At 39.3% G+C, this 20899-nt stretch overlaps 1 protein-coding gene across 1 annotated transcript in view; it reads left to right on the top strand.

The window, feature by feature from the left end:
• Positions 1-857: 857 nt before the first annotated feature.
• MTMR12 (myotubularin related protein 12) overlaps positions 858-20899 on the top strand; it is a 33386-nt gene continuing 13344 nt past the window's right edge. The window contains exons 1-9 of the mRNA XM_080637458.1: positions 858-950; positions 9619-9673; positions 10927-11063; positions 12792-12864; positions 14084-14214; positions 14838-14931; positions 17458-17581; positions 18714-18789; positions 20246-20352. Of these exons, the coding sequence (XP_080493584.1) occupies positions 891-950; positions 9619-9673; positions 10927-11063; positions 12792-12864; positions 14084-14214; positions 14838-14931; positions 17458-17581; positions 18714-18789; positions 20246-20352 (857 nt within the window). The 5' untranslated portion in view covers positions 858-890. The remainder of the gene's footprint in view (positions 951-9618; positions 9674-10926; positions 11064-12791; positions 12865-14083; positions 14215-14837; positions 14932-17457; positions 17582-18713; positions 18790-20245; positions 20353-20899) is intronic.

Here is a 20899-nt window from a genome sequence, read left to right as displayed (position 1 = left end):
TTTACTCTTTTCCTACAGGCCCTTGTCCAAAGCCCCTCTCCACTTTTCTTGTAGCCCCTTTAGGCACTGGAGCTGCTCTAAGGTCTCCCCTTCAGGAGCCTTCTCTTCTCCAGGCTGCACCAGCCCAGCTCTCTCAGCCTGGCTCCAGAGCAGAGCTGCTTTAGCCCTCAGAGCATCTCTCTGGCCTCCTCTGGACTCACCCAAGCAGGTCCAGGTCTTTCCTGTGCTGCGTGTCCCGGAGCTGAACACAACGCTCCAGGTGGGATCTCAGCAGAGCAGAGTACAGGCAGAGAATCACCTCCCTTGACCTGCTGCTCACGCCTTTTGGCGCAGCTCAGCACACAGCTGGTTCCTGGGACGCGCGCGCACTGCTAGCTCATGTTCCGACCCCTGACACTTGCAGGGACACCTTCCCGTGGACCAGGATGCTGGAAGCCGCAGGTGACATCGGGACAACTCCACAGCGGCCCCCTGAAGCGCACGGACCCATCGGACGCGCTGTGCTCGGGCACCGCGGGGGCGGCACAACCCCGTTGCGGCGGGGGTACGGAAAACAGCGCCCCCAGCGGCTGGGGCCGCGCCCCTGCCGGCCTCCCTTTCCTCCGGCCACCGCCCCGCCTCCTCCGGGCACGCCCGCTCTAGGCCAATAAGAGCAGAGCGCGCTTATGACTGACAGCGGCTCTGCCCAATAAGAATGGGCACGGCTGGGCGGTGGAGCCTAGAATGGCCGGCGGCCGCGGTGGAGCGGGCAGGCAGTGGGTTGTGGGCGGGGTCAGTTACGTGCGCCGGATACCAGCGCCCGCGCTGCTGTGGACCCCTGAGGAGAAGCGCGGGGAAGCGGTGCCGGTGCTGCCGCGGGCTCCAGGGGCGGACGGGCGGCGACCGGAGCCATGTTGGGCAGCGGTGCCAGGGCGGCCAAGCCCTCTTTCGTGTCCTACATCAGCCCGGAGGTGCGGGGTTGGCGGGGCGGACGCGGCCACCCTGTAGGAGGCGGGCGGCGGCGGCCCCTGAGGGGTGCCCGGAGGGGAAGGGGCAGCGGGTGAGGAGGGGCGGGCGCGGAGCTGTCAGGTTGCCGCAGCCCCGAGGGGTCCTCGGTGCCCCGGCGGAGGTCCCGTCAGGGCCGCGGGAGCTGCCGTGAGCGGCCGGGCTGAGCGGGGGGGAGCTGCCGGCTATGCAGCGGGAGTTTTCCATGGGGAGCTGTGAAGAGCTTCTTGGGACGGGACGGGAATGTGGTTGGAGCAGGGCTGGTGGGAGCGTTGTTCGGTGTGCTGTTTCCCCAGGAGCGAGGGGGAAGCGTCTTGTTTCTCCAGAAAGCTTAAAAGATGTAGTTGGCAAGTCATGTGTAAGCTGGTTGTTTTTATGATGGTTCACTTGAATAGTTTTGGTAAGCAGCGACCACATGTCATCGTGACTGTTCATCTTGTGAAGTGGCACTCTCCAAACCTGCTTGTCTTAATGTCCCTTAACATCACTTCGTGCCCAGTGTGTGCTCTGTCTGTGTAAAGTCCTCGTTTTCACTAAAGCCCTTCGTGTCTTTCTTTAACAGCTCGATGCTGAACTCTTGGCTGTGCATATCGTTCACACTGTTCTTCCTGTTGTCCTTTCACTTATTTATTGAAACTTACATTGGCAGTTTGACTAAAGTGGTTTTGGACTCGGTTTATTGAGGTCATGTTGTTAGCAGATGGTATTAGATCAGTATTGTTACTCAGTATTCCTTCATTCTTATTCCTGGCAAACAGCTGTTTTCTAGGAGGACAAATCTGCATGAAAACTTGCCATTTGTGGGGTTGCTTTTATCCCTTTCCTAGTTATTTGTAGTCTGTGTTAAACTGGTTCTTCTTAGTTGTTCAGTTCTCTTGGCAGCCTCCTAATGAGGAGATTTTTGACTATCTTGTTGACTAGTACAGTTTGTCACTGATAGGACCTTGGAGAACCTGAAGCTTTTGTTTTTCACTGAGTCTGAAATAACAGTGTATAGTTGTTATATCTGTAGTCAGCTATGTTGTTCAAAACTTATGTCCTTTGATAGCAGCTCTGGTTTTATATGTTGTTCAGGCCTGATGACTTGTTTCATTAGCATACTTTAAAAGTTTTCTATCTTCCTGGCATTTCCCAGTGAAAATGGATGTAAATGATAGCTATAAGTATTTCTGGAGTCTGGAAACACAGTTCTGTGTGAAGTCAGTCTTTCACCTTAAGAAAGTACATTGCGCAAGTATGCAAAAATGTATGTGCTCAAGGAACTTAATTTTGTGAAAGTAAGAACTTCTCTTGTTGGCCTTACTGAAAGAGACTTCACCATTTAAACAGGCTGGAGGATTAAAGCTTGCTGCAAAAAATGGCCAGTGGGAAAAGGTACAAATCAAATATATGTGTAGTGCAGTAAGATACTGAATAATGGAGAACTTTAACTTGATTGTAACTTCAGTAATGTATCTCTTCAAATATGATCCTGATGGCTGCTGGAAGAATAAGAAAGGTATTTAGTGCTGAAAGATGAAGCTCTTAGTGAAATGTCCTGATGCACTAGAGCTTGCAGTCATTCACTCTATATGTGTTTTGCTGCTTTTAACAATCTCCTTTATACACTTAAATTTAAGAATTTCATGAACTCTTGCAGTAGAAGCTTTGAAATATAGACCTGACTTCTGCCACAGAATTGGTGTCTCTCTTGCACCTTCAAAAGCTAGGTGAAGCTGAGGGCTGATGACAGTAACAAGTAAAGCGTGTTTAAGGCTTTCCTCTGCTGGGTGTTGTTCTCTTTTTAACAGCCTATTACTGCCTTAATTGGATGGTTACAGAAAGCTGAAGACTTTAGTGGTTTTTATGAGGATTAAAAACAAAGCTTTCGATGTATGATGAAACCTGTGAGGCTACTTGGGGATCTGGAAGAAGCATGTTGATTAGATATCCTAAAATAAACAGAAGTGAGCATCTCTTAAGGAACTGTATTCTGTAGGCACCAGAGAAAAATAACTTTTTGAACACAAATTTCCTGCACGTGTTAACTTTCTTGTAGTGGAGTTTTAAAATTTCAGCAAGACTGATAGAACAGTGGAGATACTTAATGTATTATGTGGAATGTAGTTTGGTCAACCAGGAACTTTCCTTTCATCAAGATAGGGTAACTCCCAGGTGCTTAGGGAAGATTATAGGAGACAGTTATGTTCAGTGTGATGCTTCCTCTATTAGACCCTGTAAGAATGTGAGAAACAGCAGTTCAGGAACTTTGTGAGCTTGAGGCTACATGTAAATAGCATCTAAGTTAATGGTCAGTAAAATTATGGAGCCTTGCCTCAAATCTGTTTATACTTCTGACCTGCACTGTAGTCCCCCTTGCTTGCAGCTTCCAAATTCTTTGGGCTTGTCCTTGTTTGCTTGGAAAGTTGTTTGAGACCTTAAGCTGCTGCTTCTAGGTTAGGGGAGCCCTAGAGTAAGAAAATGGACCAGGCAGAGCTGAGTTTTGTTCTAGTCCCATCTTCAGTTCATCCTCAGATACCTGAGGGATGCACTAGGTAGTGCTCAGAAAAATAAAACCACATTAGCTTCAAACTGCTGTTGGGATTTGTTTGAGTATGAGAAGAAACAGGAACTCTATTCATATTAGTATAGGCAAGATGGAAGTAAGGAGTGAATGGAAAATGCTGTTTGTTAAAGGAACAGAAGTAATTTCTGCTGTGAAACACCAGAATGTCTGGAAAAGCAGTGTTTTTGACATCTCACTAAATAGAACCTAGTTATGCTCTGTTACATGGAACCACAGATCAATCAGTGGTCTGTTGAGAGCAAGACTGTAGGATGTTGATATTAATGACACACTTCCGCTCAGGACAGACTTGGCTACCCTGCAGGAAGTGGGGTGAATGCTAGGGTATAAAGTCAATGTTTTGACATGTCTGATCACAGACTAGAATATTTGTCTGTGGAGACGTAGAAACAAGAACCAGTGAATTACTTCATGATTTCTAACTCTTAATATTTCAAAACTGAAAGCATTTACAAGGCAAACAAGCTGGATCATATTTTCCTTAAAATTTTTGATTTGAATAAAATACAGCTATTAAACTTGATTTGAAGGTTAATGCGACTTTGTGCATGCATCCTTTAAAGTTAAATCCTTCATTTTAATTCTTACAGGGTATTAGTTATTGTATTAGCCCTTAATAAAAGTTTGTTCTGCTTCATGCTGCTTGTCCCTGAAACCTGGAGTACACCTCAGGCTGCTGAGTTGTGAGGGTAACTTTCGTACCTCTTGTGCTTTGTCTCTTAAACTGAGTATTGCTGTTGGCTCATAACCGCTGTGAATCCTTGCTTGTAAATCTTGGTGTTGTGTGTTCTGTAGTGATCACTTTTAAGATGGATGATGCCCCTCCTAAATTGGAGTGATGGAACTGAAGGATGATGTAAGGAATAGGAGTTACCAGGGCAGACAGCTGGGCTCAGGACTGACATGGGGGAAGCTGGGCATTGATGTCAGAGATGGCCAGTACAATGTGAGGAAAGAGGAAAGGGTAAAAGATGAAACAGACATGGAAAAACATGCGCTATGATCTAATGGACTATTGGATAATGGAGCTGTGAAAGGAAGGAAAACAGTTAGAAATTATTTTTAGTACTTTAATAAAAGTGTAGTAAGTATCTTCTCTGGGTTGTATGACACAGCATGGAATTAGGCTTGTTTGACCAAGCCAGAATCTTTCAGAAAACAGGAAGACTGTATCGTGGTTTGTTTCTGAATACAAACTGTATGCTAGGCATATACACAGGTATTTCCTCTTTTGCGTGAAATTCCAGTGGAACTGTTAGACAGAAGTTTGATTTATTTCACTCAGCAATACTTTATTTGCTTGTAGGAGCACCACAACCAACTTGCAAATATTTCAGTCTACAGTTTGACTTTTACAACAGACAAAGATAAATGTATAGTTAAGAAAGCTATCTCAGGCCTCTGTTGCCTTTCAGTGAAGTATAAGTAAAAAAAAAAAAAGAATGTTCACAGTAAGCCTCACCATGGGGTAGAGCTTCTCAGTGCAGAAATTACTTGTGGAAAACTGTATAACAACATTAAAATAGCCTGTGTTCTCATAGCACTGCTGTTTGCTGTCAGCCTTGAAAGAATATGTTTCAGACAGCACTCTTGATATGAAGAAGAGATAACTTGTTCCTTCATTACTTGAATCTAATAAGCAATGGTTTTTTTCCCCGAGTATATTTACTAAAAATCTGGTTTTTATTGTTGGAATTACCTCTAGCACAAATGTCCAGCTATGACTAAGTGATGAGGTGGGTTCAGAGTTTACAGCATATGATTTGCTGCCGCAGGCTGTATCCATGGGCTCCCTGATGAGAGTGGTGAGCAACACCCAGCATCAATAGGCCTATATACATCTTCTGCATTACTGATTAAAAAAAAAAAAAAAAAAATCCTCTGAAAAGATCTGGATTCAGCATCCAGGGAATGTTTTCCACTTTCTCTTCATTTTCTGGCTACAGTTGTTTACCTCCCTGTGGAGTGGGAGGTGAGAAATTGCTCTCAATTGTGGTAAGGCTCTAGGACAAAAAACAGGCCTCATTTGGGATCCCTCTCCTGCCCTAACTTTCAGGACCCTATTAATATAGCTTAACTGCTACTTGACCTGACTGCATTTAACTTCATGATGTCTCACAAGTAGTGGCTCTCTAAGGCTTCAGCACTTGGGGGAAGACAAGTCTCCCTAGACAGACTTGGGGAATATATTTTAGCCCCTCTAAATATATTTTTGGGGTAGAGCTGAATGTAGTCTCTGGGTATTGCAAACTGTGCAGTTATTGCCTATACTCAGGTAAAAACCAAGAAGAAGAGGTTTCCCTTTAGAAAAACAGTGCCTTTATTGAACCAGAGATCTGTAAGAAGCATGGTGTCTCCCTTCCCTGGCAATTGCAGGTTTCATAGTGCAATCAGCTGACATTCATAGAATCCTAGCATGGTTTGGGTGGGAAGGGACTGTAAAGTTCATCCAGTTCCAACCCCCTGCCATGAACATAGACACCTTCCACAAGACCAGATTGCTTCAAGCCCCGTCCAACCTGGCCTTGAACACTGCCAGGGATGGGGCAGCCACATCTTCTCTGGGCACTCTGTGCCAGTGCCTCAGCACCCTTCACGGTAAAGAACTTCCTAATATTTAACCTAAATCTCCCCTCTTTCAGTTTAAAGCCGTTCTCCCTTGGCTGTCCCTACAGACCCTTGTAAAAAGTCCCTCTCCAAGTTTCTTGTAGCCCCTTCAGGCATTGGAAGCTGCTTTAAGGTCTCCCTGGAGCCTTCTCTTCTCCAGGCTGAACAAGCCAAACTCTCTCCATGTATCTCCTTACCCAGAGGTGCTCCAGCCCTCACAGCATCTTCATGCCTCTTCTGGACTCACTCAGGCAGGTCCATATCTTTCTTGGGTCCCCAGAACTGAGTGTAGTACTCCAGGTGAGATATCATGAGAGCGGAGTAGAGCTGGCTTGAACTAACAAGAATGGTGCATTATGAAATAGTATGGTGTGACACGTCAGCCTGCAATTTTGGTATGATTTGGTAGTCTGTACTGTTACAATTGATAATAATGGGGTGTTACTGTATTGCCTACCACTGTTTGACAGCCTGTAAGTAGGAATATAGAATAAGTGCACAGCTGCGAAGAATTTCTGAAAAAGAAGTTTTATAAAATCTTCGGGAAAGTTGAGGTCTTTCTTTCTGTAACTTCAGAGGCAATGCAAAATCCAAATTTTCCTCATTTGTCTGGTGCCATGTTCGTATCTGCTTTTAGCTTCTGGCTGGTAGTGATTCTTCCTGTGTTGTATCTTCAGTAAGAAATGCCAAGATGCTGCTTGAGGCATTCAGAACAGGGAAGCTACAGATGAAGAATTATCTAGAGGTGTGTGTGGCTTTCAGTTGGTCATACATGGAAAGCGCTTGCATGCTTCACTTCAACAAATGGTCAGAAGGTGACCTTTCCTGAGGTCTGAGTAGATTTAATGGCTTGTGGAAAGGGACAGACTTGCTTCTGCTGCTTCCCTTTCTTTTGTTTCTGTGCTCATCTGACCTGTTGATGAGCCAATTCTGCTAACAGTAGGCAGTAACAACAAAACCAAATGTAGCACAAGGACAGATTTTTCCAGCTGATCTTACAAATGGAATTACCTCACCATATAGTCAGACAAACCCAGGGATAAAAGGGGTGGGTGAGTGAGTATGAACTGTGTGGCTGAATAAAGGAGTGTTTAGGAGGATGCATTTTAGTGTCTGCAGGCTCTTAAAGTAATCCGAAGATCTGTGTTGCCCCCAAACTGAAATCTAGTAGAACAGTAAGGTTAAACACAGTGGAAATATTAGTTAAGTTTATGAGTTTCCACACAGCTTGCACTGAATCAAGGCGAGTTAACAACTTTTCTTCATGAAGATCTTTGTCTTCTTTTTTTAAAAGAGCAAATGCGAAATGTGACATTAGTAGAATTTAATGTATTTTAATATCTTCCCTTGGAAAATGAGCAGCATGGATTCTTCAGCAATGTTCATGGCTCACATTCTAGCTGTTCAAAGTGCATATTTATGAATCATATTTAAAATATAGTTTCATTACAGGAGCATAAATGCTGACTTTCAAACAAGTATTGTGGAGTCTTGGCTTTTGGAAGCTGTTGTATGTTATAGGAATTATGCATATAGTAAGCACTTCAAGGTCTGTGGGGTTTTGTCAACACAGAGTGAAACCGGATATTACAGGCTGATCTCTGTGTTTGACTGAGGTCTCTATGCTGCTGCTATGGGATTTAATTAAAATTCTAATTCCTTTCAGAAGATAACCAGTTGAGCTTATAACCAAAACCCAAACTACTTGTTCAAAATTATTTGCCTCTGTGATATCAGCTATAAAAGCTTCATTGTATTCTAACAAATGGGTGTAAGCTCAAAGAACTTACTTGGAGTAATTTTTTTTTCCTCAGGTCTTATCTACCAACACTGCATAAACTGATACTCATTGCAATAAGTACAAACATTCAAGCAGTATGTACACATAAGCAGTAGTTATTACATGTCTTATATCTTCCGAAGTGAAAGTTACTGGGAAAGCACCTAGTTAGTATACTGCTTTACTGTTCTATAGCAGTGATTGTTGGCTTATAGTTTGTGAGCGAATAGTGTTGCATTTAGTTGCACAAAAACAGTGATAGTAGAAGGTGTACTAATAAAGGCACTAGTAAACCCAGTTTAGCTTAAAGCTTTGATTTTACTTAGAGCTACCAGTGGTGAAGAGGCACAGTGGTAAACCTGTATGTATTTCTTTGAAGGCAGTAGTGTTCAGCTTGAGCCGTGTTTGCACAGTAGTTTATTTAGCTGCCGAGCATGAACTTTGATTAAAATTCACAATATCCAAACTTTGAAGTCCAAGGCAGTAAATTGTGTTGGATTCTGCATTAGCTGCCAGCTGTAGTTACAGATTTCTTTCTTCACACTACCCCCTCTTTCATTTTATAACCTTTGCCTCTTTTCAACCTGTCTTGAATGTTTCTGCTGTTCTCATGACGTGGTTTCCTGGTGGTTTTAGTTTTGCTGTGCAGCCTGCAAGCTTTGTTTTGGTCTTCTGAGTGATGGAGAGCAAGTGTTTATATGAATGGGAAAGGGAGATTATTTTTATGCTCACAAGCCTTTGTTTCTTTGTATTTAATCCAGCAAACCTGTTATTGCTTATGTCTCCTTTCTCCATGATTTGCAATATTTGGCTCTTAGTGTTGATAGCAAACTAAAATTACTGTGCTTACTGCTGTGGCCCCAAGGGGGCTTCCAGTTAACTAATAGTTTTCCAGAAAGACTTCAATGCATGGAAAGTCATTAATAGACTTGGAGAAGGAAGTTCTGAACTGGCTGAGCAGGAAGGGTGTAGCATGTCTTTTAGTTTAATAATCTTTCAGCTGGAGATTTTAGCTCAGCGATCAGTGCCTTAAGACTGGAATAAGTGGTACTGAGAACTTAAGTTTGTTTTGTGGAATTTGTGTCCAGACTAAAGGATATCCTGTGGCTGGTTTTATCTCTTGACTCTGAGATTCTGAAATACCTTACCCTATAATCTTGGTAGCTGACCTATAATCTAGTAATTTTTGTCCTTTGACTGCAATAATATGTGTAAGAAAATAAAAAACAGATAGTGAAAGATGAAGCTTGAAAAACGGTGAAGGGTACCTTAGAAACAAATATTAACTGTGGAAAAGCTTATGAGCAAACTCTGGGAGATGGTATTGTAATACTAAGTTTATGCTTATTTATGTGTGCTGAGAGAATTTAAGAATTACTGGGAATGCTTTATTTCTGTCAGTTACTCACACATAATGCATTTCCTTTTTTATGTGCACAGCTGCGTCTAACTGACACTGTGGGTATCACACCACTGAGTTAATTATTTAAGTAGTAGTCGACTGACCTGTAGTGGAAGGAACACATTGCAAAATTATTTCCTTAATTTAGGAAGTTTTTCCTTTGTTTTAGTTTGCTTAGTTTCTAGAATATGAGGAATTTAAGTGGAAAGATGCTGTTACATACAGCATGTGTTGAAGGTACAATCTTTGCAAAGTAATAATTACTTTTTCTCTCTTTAGGAAGTACACATAAAGGAACCCATAGAAAAAGAAGTAAATCCTCATTTATTACCAGGTAACTGCTGTATATTGTATTATTAGAATTAAAGAATAAAAAAAATCAGTTATGTAAACAGTATTTAAATATTTCAATATCTGTAGCAAGCACATAAGTGACATCAGTGTCTCAGGTAGTAAAATAGAAGGTTTGGTGTAACATGGGTTACACCATAGGGTGGTGTTTCAATATGAGTTGAAACACATGGGTTGAAATGTTTCAAATATCTGTATCTACATGGATGCTGAAAAATTCTATAGATTTGAATGTTTGAGTATAGCATTTTCAAGTAAGTGGCATATGGAGAACTGTCTATACTTCAGTTAGCCCTGTTCTTAGAAGATAAGTTTGGGTGGTTTTGTGTTTTGTTGGGGTGGTTTTGGATACTGAAGGCCAGTAACTAGTGGAAACTTACTTTCTAGTTTCTTTGCTTCTACTACGGGATACTTAAACTTTTTGATGCCTCATTCACTGTTAAGTTTTTTTGGTTTGGTTTGGTTTTTTTTCTAATTTAGAGTTCTTTCTTTTAAAAAATGTTTTCAAAGATCAGGAAAGATGATGTTGCTAAGATAAATAACAAGTAAAAGTTTAGAACAAGCTAGTATTGTTATGTTATTTGTTTTGTTTTTTAATAGGAAAGACCAAGAGACTGTTTGATTATACCTCCTAGAATCTGGTTTTAAATTCTTAAAATTGAAGTTCACTTCCTGTTAACTTAAAGATTAGAACTGCAAACTTGTGTTTGAGAAATTTAAAATAGCCCTGGGACCTGTAAAGTAAGCAATATCTCCAGTCAAAGCTATGAAAAACTAACTGTGATGAAGTTGTAATAATAAAATCAAATCTTTCAGCTTTTTTAGAGCTTAACAGTAAGGAAAATTGGAACAATTCTAAACTTGTTTGACTATATAAACTCTTTTTGGTGGGGTTTGGGTTTTTTTTTTGAGTACACACTCATATGGCTGGTCTTTGCAACTTCATGTGTTGCTCTTCTACCACTTAAAGCAGTCCATGGTAAAGATATTTCTGGTTACAGAGCTAAGTGCATGCAGTTGAACAGTGTTCAGTCCATCTTCAGTAATACTAATAACCTGGAAGGCTTTCAAGGTACAAACTCCAAGAGCTGTCTCTTAATCTTTTTGTGTAACAGTGATGGAATATTTTCTCATATGAGAAGTTGTGAGGAAGTTAGTGCTGAATTAAAGATAACAGTTTAAATAATTCAATTATAAATATCAGTTACATTTCAAGTCGGTGTTTCTTTTGTACAGGTGAACTGCTGCTTTGTGAGGCAAGCACAGTATATAAATATATACAAGAAGATGGCTCAAACCGTGGCACCTGTGGAAAACTTGTGTGCACAAACTTCAAGATTGCTTTCCTTGATGATTCTGCTTCAGATGATAATGTAGGAAGACAAGTCTTCTAATTATGATCAAACAGGCTCTGAAGATATGTAGTATCTCTGACTGAATATTCCTTATATAAGGATACAGAATGAATATAGCTTTTTAAAACAGTTTTAATGGGTGCAGATTGATTTTACTAGTCTGCATCTGCTTGATCTATGCAGATCCTTCCTGAAACTACAATGACTATTTAAGTAAAAACGGTGCAAGCCTGTATTAGACATATTTTATATAACTCTTTGTATCTTATGCATTGGTAATTTTGTGAAGATTAAGTTAATGAATTGTTTTGAAAAGTAACGGTTTGTTTAAACCTGGTTTCTGACTGCTTGTCTAGCACAAATTGCGGAAGTGTGAATGTTGTACAATGTGTGTCTGAATTTAGGCTACATTTGCAGAACCATTTCAGGGCTACACAAGACTCAGTAAACTCTTACTCAGTGGAAATGCTCTATTTAACAGTTTGTGTGGCTCAGTAAAGCTCCGAATTATTTCATCCCAAGTCAGGGGCTGACTGCAAAAAACTAAAAATCTGGTACTATTGAGCTGTCAAACATTACAAAAGTTAAAAAGCTGCCAAGTCTTAGAAGTGAGTTGGATGTTGGTTGGTTTAGGTGCTCAAAGACAGCTGTCAAAAGGGACAGGTAATGCCAGACATTTTTTTATTGTGCTTGAGTATCTGAAACACTCTGGTCCATTTAGGTGATAAAAGTGAAGGAAAGCCTAGTATATGGCTCTCAAGTTCAAGATGATCTTGACAGTGAAGAAGAAAGTGGTTTGATTGTAGGTGGAAGTTTCTTGAGGTAAAATTTCAAGGAGATTAAATGTTACACTAAGTCTTCTGCAGCCAAATACAAATTTTTGGACCTGCAGAGCCCTTTCCACAGATCACATGAGATTTGTGCTAAAGTCAATAGTGACCATGGTAATTTCTGTTCCATCACTAACTTTAAATCTTGGGTTTATAGCATGTTAAGTCAACTATATTTCACTTAACAGAAGTTCAGTATTAGCTATCTGATTCAGAGTGCTACAGATGTGGAAATATCTTGAATGAGGTTAACTCTGTTCACAGCTGTCTTCATGTAAAATGTAATTTGGTGATGTATACATCAGTCTTCTGGTAATACATACATAACAATAATAGCTAATGTAACAATGTTTAATTGTGGTATCACTGAAATGTAATTTTTAAACTCTGAACTCATGGAATTCTAAAAGTGAGTGGAGCCCCAAATCACTTAGTTTGCCAAAATAGTAGATAAAATGATTTACCCAGTCATAAATCTGGCTGTTATGGTATAATATTATTGGGATACTTGTTCTTTGAAGATATTTTCTATTTCCTGCCAGGTTCCCATAGCAAGGAAACTTGTCATAAAAGGGCTTGGATTACATCAAATTACTTTACTTCCTGTTTACTGCTGTGATTATAGTTTGAAAAGTGACTATCAATAGAAATTTATGCATTGAAGCTATTTGAAAAGTAAAACTCTATCTACATTTCAGCATGGCCGAGACAAAACTGGATCTGCAGTTTATAAACTATGCCTATGTGTAACCTGCATCTGTTGGTATTTTAAAAAATGTTCTTTAGTGTTCTGCCTTAACAGCTTGTAAAATAAGTAGTTCTGACATTAAAATACGTTCTGAACACATCATGTACTTGTGTTAAGGTGCTACTGCTTAGTGTTATGACATTTCTAAGAACTTTTTTCATGTTCTAGGAGCCGCAATTTAAGAATAAGATTGTAGGAGAAAATGACATAACCCTGCAATGTGTAGATCAAATCTATGGAGGTAAGTCAGCTTTCTCCTCTTGTTTTAACATGCCTCAAACTTCTAAGTGTCTTGTAGTCTTGTGCTCTTTGTACATGTACTTCCTTATTAGAAAACTGATAGAGTGGACACTGCAGGGACCTAGATTGAGTAGTCTAGTAAAGACAGATGCAGATATATTTGATAGAATGACAGATAAGAGATATAGAAGAACTGAGTCTTATCCCTAATGCTTCTTAAAGCTACATTTTTATTATCTTGTTGGGATAGACAAAACCATACCTGCAAAATGCCATGCTTCAAAGAAGAGTATTATGTGGAAAGTCTCTGATTAAGATTGGTACACAAGGATCTTCCAGTGTGTTGACTAATCCTATAAGTACGGAGATGTTCATTTCATTTGAGCAATAGCACTGCAGAGCAGTACAGATAGCAAATTCCCAAACAATGTTTTGTTTGTTTAAGAGACTTTGTTTTATGAGATTCATGGTGTCTTCAAAATAGCAAAGAAGATAGAAAATGAGGTTTTAATTTATAATTAAATGTTTTGCAGCAGGGTTTACAGGTGTGCCCGTATTGCTAAAAAAGGTAAATGAGAATGGGGCTGGTCATTTGTAAACAGTAGCAAAGGCTTTATTGAGAAGCCTGACCTTGGAAAGGTGTTAGACTATTTAGAGTATGTATGAATGGTGGTGTGAATTTGAGAAGGAGTGGTCTAGGGGGAGACTGGTGAAAACTGGTTATAAGATACTGTTTAATCTTGTATATAGTGGCCTAGCTGGCAGCAGTTGAAGTTCTGAAATTATATATCCTCAAACAGAAGTGAACAAAGGGCTCTCCTAGGAACTTTGTGGTGGCTTAAAAAAAAATAAGTTGTTTTTAGGAACATGGAAAGATCTCAGTTTGACTTTCCTTTGGGCAAAACTACTAAAATATGTTCTTTGTGCATCTCAACTTTGAACTTACTATACAGTCAGGATGTGAACAGAAATAATCACTCAGCAGCTGGCTTGCTGCAAGTTTGTTTTCTACCTTGTGGGAATTACCTTGAGTTGGTTTAAGAAAAATAAAGTTAAGTATATTAGCACAGGAGCTTGTCAGTGTGTGTTATAGGGTGCTTGTTTTTACTTGTTAACACTTGGGCTTGATTAGTTTCTTTCAAAATTTGAAGAGTCAAGCAGGGGTAGCTTTATCAATAGATAATCTTTCTGGTATTTACTGAGACTTTTTAATTTTGCAGTTTATGATGAGAAAAAGAAACTTCTAACTGGACAACTGAGAAAATACCCAGAGAAGTTAATTATCTACTGTAAAGACCTTAGGGTATTTAATTTCTGTCTGAGATACACAAAAGAAGAGGAAGTGAAAAGAGTAAGTGTAGTAACTTAATTTTTCTTTCTTAAGCTTGGTGTTGAGTGTTTAGTTGTGGGGGTGAGGGAAAGATGAAATTCATTGAGAGATCCATTAACGTGCTTTCTGATCATTCCCAATTGAGAGAGGAAAAAAAAAGACTGATTTCTAGCTGACCTTCCTCATTAAAGATGGTTATGTATAGCAGTTAAAGATCAAATGCACTGGCTTATTGAAGAAAATGGGAGTACTATATGAAATCAGCTCAGGCAAATTTGTGAAGCTCTTCTGTTTGTGGTATATAGCCTTATTATATTAGACTTCATCATTTTTCATGTGAAAACAGTTAGTTTCCTGATAACTAGAGTTCTTTTGACAAGTTAATTTGAACTCCAAACTAGGAGTCTACAGCCTGTATTTAAATAATGATCTTTTTGGAAGTTAAACATGTATAATAATACTTGCTGTTAAGCCACGTAGGTTTAGTATCTTGCAGGCAACAGAGAAAGTTTTCTAAAAATCAGTTTTCAGCTGTTGGAAATAGAACCCATTGAACAGTTTTGTTTAAAACTGGACTGGTAAAAAATGTTTTATGTTGATAGTCTTGCTCTGTGTTTGGGTGTTAATTTTTGGTCCTTTCCTAGATTGTCAGTGGTATACTTCACCATAGCCAGACTCCTAAGCTGCTTAAACGCTTGTTTCTGTTCTCTTATGCATCAGCTGCTCCAAAAAACACAGGTAAATGTTTTTCTATTTTTGATTTATCTTTGTTGCATACTGTTAGTTCCTTAAGCAGTCTGGGATGCTTAGTAGCTGAGTTTGTGACTCTGCTCTACTGGCAGATGGCCTCAGAAGATTAATTTTTCTGTTGCTATACATTGTTAGATGCGTTGCTAAAAATCTCTGAATTTCTACTGTTGGTTTCAGTGTCCTTCAACAGTTACACAGAAACTTTCCAAGCAAGAGTAGCATCACTGGATTGAAAGCTTACATATGTGCAAATGCATTTCATGTGCCTCTGACTACAGTCAGAGCTTCTTTCTCATCTAGGAAATATTTTGCTTATTTTATCAGTGTGTTTTTTTCATACTATTGAAGTGAACCAAATGTCTTGCTCTTAATTCTTAAATTATTACATTTTCAGTGGCATCTGACAAAGTATTTCCCTTTTTGCTCTTATTTGCAAGTGATCTGCTCCTCCTAGGCAACTGCAGAAGAAGCACATGGGTTTGCATAGCAGGATTTCATGAGACATTTGACTTCCTCTTATAGCTAACTTATTACATAATCTTCTCACTTGATCAATCTTGGCTGAGTAATATAGTAAGCTGCAAAATTCAAGATAAAAAGTTGTCAATGCACTTTCTAGCATTTCAAAGTTCAGACTTCCACTGAAGTAATAGCAATACGTTGAATTAAGAACCTGCTTCGTAATGCACCAGGAATACCTACTCCTTTCATAAAGGGAAGTTTTGATGTACCCAAATTATTAATCAGACATTTATCAAAATATGTCAAGGGATTACAGAGCCATTGACGTTAAAATAAACATGTGGAGATCATCTAGTCATGTTCCTGTTCATCTGCCCCTCTTTAGAGTAGGCTTAAATATGGTAAACTTGCCAAGACATGTTGAGTTGGGTTTTGAACACCTCCAAGGACAGAGACTCCACAACCTTTCTAGACAGCCTGTTTCCTTATTTGACTGTCCTCACAGTGAGAAAGGTTATGTTAAATGGGATTTGCTGTACTTCAGCAAAAATGCCTTTTGTCATGTCACTGAGTACAATGAATCTAGATCAATCTTCTTTATTCTCCTCCCCTGCTTACACCCCCAGTCAGGTGTTTATACACACCGAAAAGATTTCTTGGCCCTCTCTGCCCTTGCTAAGCCTTCTCTTCTCCGGGCTGAATGATCATAGGTCTCAATCTTTCCTTGTGTCAGGTGCTTGCAGCCCTTTGATGATGATTATGGGCTTACTCTGTACTTGGTCCAGCAAAGCCTGTGCCTGTCTTGTACTAGGAAGCCCAGCCCTGGACACAGCACTTCAGGCAAGGTCTCACCAGTGCTGGGTTGAGAACAACAATCATCTCAATAAACCTATAGGCACTGCTTTTCCTAATGCAGCCCAAGAATTCATTGTCTGCCTTTGCTCCATGGGCATATTGTTGGCTCAGATAATTCCTGCAGGCTTCATCTGTAACTGGTGTTCAGTTTGAACTACAAATGTCAGAAAGACTGTAAGCTTTTCCAGGTATAGATCAAGTAAATGTGAGAGAAGCCTAGTCTTTATGGCATTGAAGTGTTGTGCCAAAATTCTTTTGTATTTTAGTAACTATCTGCAATAATAATTGCCTAGTTTCACTCTTCATGAAGTTGTTACAGGACAAACCAAGTAGACTTTAGAAATGGAGGTTTATACCTTTTAAGGCCTGATACTCTTAAAATCTTAAGTTGTCCCTTAGAGCTCATTAATAATACTTGGTTTCCAGCTATAAATTTTTCATCTACTGTATCTTGTTGAGGTGGAAAGTTTCAACTTGCTATTGTACCTTCTGTGGAAATTTGAGCTCTGTTTGGTATTTCCGTGTTAGCTGATGTTGAAGGAAACTTAATGATGATGGGTGTCTAAAACAATTGCACTTACTCCATAAATTATATGGCTATTATACAAGATCTGAGGCTAAATCAACCTGCTGTGGTAATTCTTGCTGAGGTGGCTAAATAGAAATACAGAAATTCTCAGCTGAAATGATTGAGACTTAAATTGCTGTAGTCAATTTTCTTCTCTTATCAAGTGCCTGAAATGTTCTATTCAGTACAGAATTCCTATCCATGATAAAAGAATGAACTTTAAATGAAATGCAGTACCTGAATTGCAGAAGGGCTTTTGGTATGATTACTAATTCTACATTTAAGTCTATGTTATTAGATGTCAGTCAGCTGCACTAGTATACAGTGGCATTTGCTGCTCGGCATCCTGGGTTTTAGGCTGGAAGTGAGGACAACCTCAACTGTATCAAAGTTCTCTAAGAACAGTAGGAGAAACTGTTCTGAATTTTTTAGTTAGTGATATTTGACAGAAAGATGAGCTGTAAAGATCAGACAGAAGCAGTGTGTTATACAAAGGCGTTTTGACTCGGCTTTCTGTACCTAAGAGGTCTTGCTTGCTTACCTTAATGAAAACTAACTACTTGATACAGGAATGCTTTCATTTTAAAGTTCCTGATAGTCTGCGAAGTTAACATTATTATGTCTGATAGATGGAAGAAACCAAACTGTAATGTTTGATACTCTTGAGGACTGGCGTGATGAGTTGGAGAGGACCAAAGGGAATGTGAAATACAAAATAGTGACTACCAATGAAGGCTACAGAGTCTCTGAAAAGTAAGCTTGCCCTGGTTAATTGTGAGCTTTGGATATAAGTCTCATTAAGATTTGCAAAAATCAGTGCTACCTTTGAGCATTATACAATTGTTTAGGTTTTTTTTTTTTTCTTTTAGGATCTGGTTTCCATTTTGATTTATGGGATACTTTTGATTTGGGACCTGAGGAGATGATCTTACACAACTCCTCTTCCAGCAGGGTTAACTTCAACATCAGACCAGGCTACTCAGTAATAGAAAATACGTAGGTTTGGTACCTACATTCTGTCCTACTTACTGGTTAGGTTGACATTTTCGCAGTCATGTACCTTTACTCTGGTAAAATTTTAAGTTAGATGCACTTGAGATTTTCTGTTTTAGCTGTGGGACTGAGTGGGGAAAAAATAACTGATTTAAAGCATGTCTGCAGAATGTGCTGGTGGAAGTTAACTTGTGTTGCCTGTAGTAGAAGGTTAGAGATGTATGCTTCTACCAGTTCACCTAAGTAGCATCTGTTAGTGAACCTATTAGGATGTATACAAGGCTTTGTGTACTCCTGTTTAATAGTCTGATCCTGAAAGGCTACAAAGACCTTGGAATTAAAGTCCAATTTTCAATGGAGTCTTAAATATTTATTCTAGAGCTGTCTTGAGAGACCCTAAGCTGAGGTTAAGTACTTATCTTTGTTTCTTTTTTGGGCCTTAAACATTAATAGTGTTGATTGATATTGGAAATTCATAATAAAATTACATTCTTTTAATTGTGATGTGAATGGCGCAGAAGGCATGGAAACAACTAGTTCTCTAATACTAAAAATGAATCTTTTTAAAAAACCAAGTGAGAGAACTGAGGTGGTATTAACAACCAATGTTACAAATTAATGTAGGACTTAATTGCAGGCTTGGAAAGACTGCAATTAAGCGGGTAATGTTGCAGTGAAAATAACTAAGAGCTCAAGATTGGAAGAAGCCTTATCCAGCTGAAAGTAAAGGGAGGATGTTGAGGACAATATAATTATATTGTAGGAAAGATTATTGTAGCAGTAAGGTGAATATATGATTAACGTGGGCTAGAACACTCATCATCAGTGAAATGAACTTTGAAGTTGTTCTTTGTTCAGTTCTTAAGTGCAAAAATCTTCTCTGTTATCTTAGGCTACCTTTGTATTTTGTTGTTCCCATATGTGTTTCTGAAGAGAGTATCTTGAAATATGAAGGCAGAGGCATTCCTGTAAGTATATATTTGTGGCTGAGGGTAAGAAATCTTATTGAGAAGACAAAATTCCAACTAGCATTTTGGATATTGGTGCATATTATTTTCAAAACTTATTTTTTATAGCTCACACATATACCTAGTCATCTATAGAAGGGGAAGGAGATGGTGGAAGAAGTACTCAAAGTAGTCTGTATTCTCTTAAGCAGTACAAACCAAAATGTATGTATGGTTCACAGTGTACATTTACTTATCAGATGTCTGATGTCCTATAGTCTACATATACTAGTAGCCTTTCTATCCATCAGCCTGTTTTTCATTAGAGTGATTACTGATTGGTGTCTAGCTGGGGCAGGATGTAGGGCTTCAAATGCTGTTTGAATACTGAGGTGAAGACCATGCAGGTACAGGTAGAGCTGAATACTTCTAGTTACCTTGCTTGGGTGATGATAAGTACTGTGGCTGTGATGGTGCATCACTTTTTCAAAGCCAAGTAGCCTAATTGAAAAACTAGCTCTACCAGTTTCAACAGAAAATTAAGTTAAATATATTGTTTTGCACCTCATAGCAGACTGGCTTTGCCTTTCTGCCTTGTACCACAGTTCAAGAACCAGTAAAGCAGAGTAGATAGAAACAAGGAGCAAAGTAACTTCACTTGTGAGGGCTTACATTAGTTGTGGCATATCCGTCAAATTTGCCAGGGAAAACAATGTTCTCTTCATGCTTTTAAATTAATTGGTCCATGGAGTAGATAGTGCTGTACTGTTCTGCCTAAGGTGTCCTTTCAGATAGTGAAACTCAAAATAGTTTGATTCACTTGTTCTCAGTAGTCAACCAGGCAAATTACAGTGGCTGTTATGCAGAAATTTAAGTGATTCTTTAACTGCATCTTGCATTCATGGGATCATAGAGTAGTTTGGGTTGGAAGGGACCTTTAAAGGCTGTCTAGTAATACCTGGAACTATGCGATCTTATCAGTTGTAAAAAGTTCCATATCTTATTTCCTGTGCTTAGATGACCCCTTATGCATGACTCGTGGCTGAACTATAAGAAAAACACAACTATATCTATGTGGAGAAACTGATGGCTAATATAAGAGTTATTTCCAAAAGCCATCTTGCTATGGCCTATCTTTCACATAATTTGGCCATAAATGTTGTGATCAATTTTGTTTTTTTTCCTATGAGAACAGTAGAGGAAGTAATGTTCTGCTATAATCTGACACTTTATATTTACCTGTTCATGTGTAAAGCTTAACTTAAAACTTGCAAGTGATAACACCATACTGAGGCATGCCTGTATTGAGGCATGGTGCAGATGTAAAAGTTTGCTTCTATTGATGAGTTCACTGAATACACCAAAAATTCAATGAAGCACAGCATAGAGAAATTTCTTGCCATCACTTGTCACTTAACAAATGCTTTGTACAGAACAGTTTACCAATTTACATCACCTGGTCAATGTTTTTCTGCAGATTTGGTGTTGGTCTTGCCATAACGGTGCTGCTCTTCTCAAAATGTCTGCATTTCCCAAAGAACAGGATGACATCGCTTCACAAACACAAAAAGCCTTCTTGGATGGGTCAGTAATAGCTATTCTGTCCACAACACTTTGCTTGGTATGGACCTTGCTTCTCTTTTTCCATATATGCTATATCTTTAAGCTTGCACGCATCAGGAAACAAGTTCCAAATGTAAAAGTAGTTTTCTGTAGTGGAATGGGTTTAATCCCTTGGCCTAAGCATTTGTCAGTTGTGCAGGACTGTAACATCACTGATAGCTTTGTGGAAATACACATCAGATGAATGTGTACAAACTGTGGTGTATTATTAGGTAAAGCAGCACCAAAGCCTGTAGTTCTTAAGTACAGCTAGTATATCATTAGCTGATGGCCTCAACTGTGTCTGCAAGTAAGAGAAGTGTAAACCCCATCTCTAAACATGGATTTGCAAGCTGAGTTTTAAGTTTCTCTGAACTTTGCTGTCTTATGAGAACTAGATTCGTGTTCTTAAATAACTTTAAAGTGACATAAAATGACTGAGACAATCTAGCAGCTCACTACTGCTACTTTCAGATGTGATGACAGACAGCAGTTTGATTCAACTGAGGTGGTGAGCTGAATTAGCTCA

Source organism: Psittacula echo, assembly GCF_963264785.1.
Source record: "Psittacula echo genome assembly, chromosome: Z".
Taxonomy (NCBI): Eukaryota; Metazoa; Chordata; class Aves; order Psittaciformes; family Psittacidae; genus Psittacula; species Psittacula echo.
This window is presented reverse-complemented; position numbering and strand designations above follow the sequence as displayed.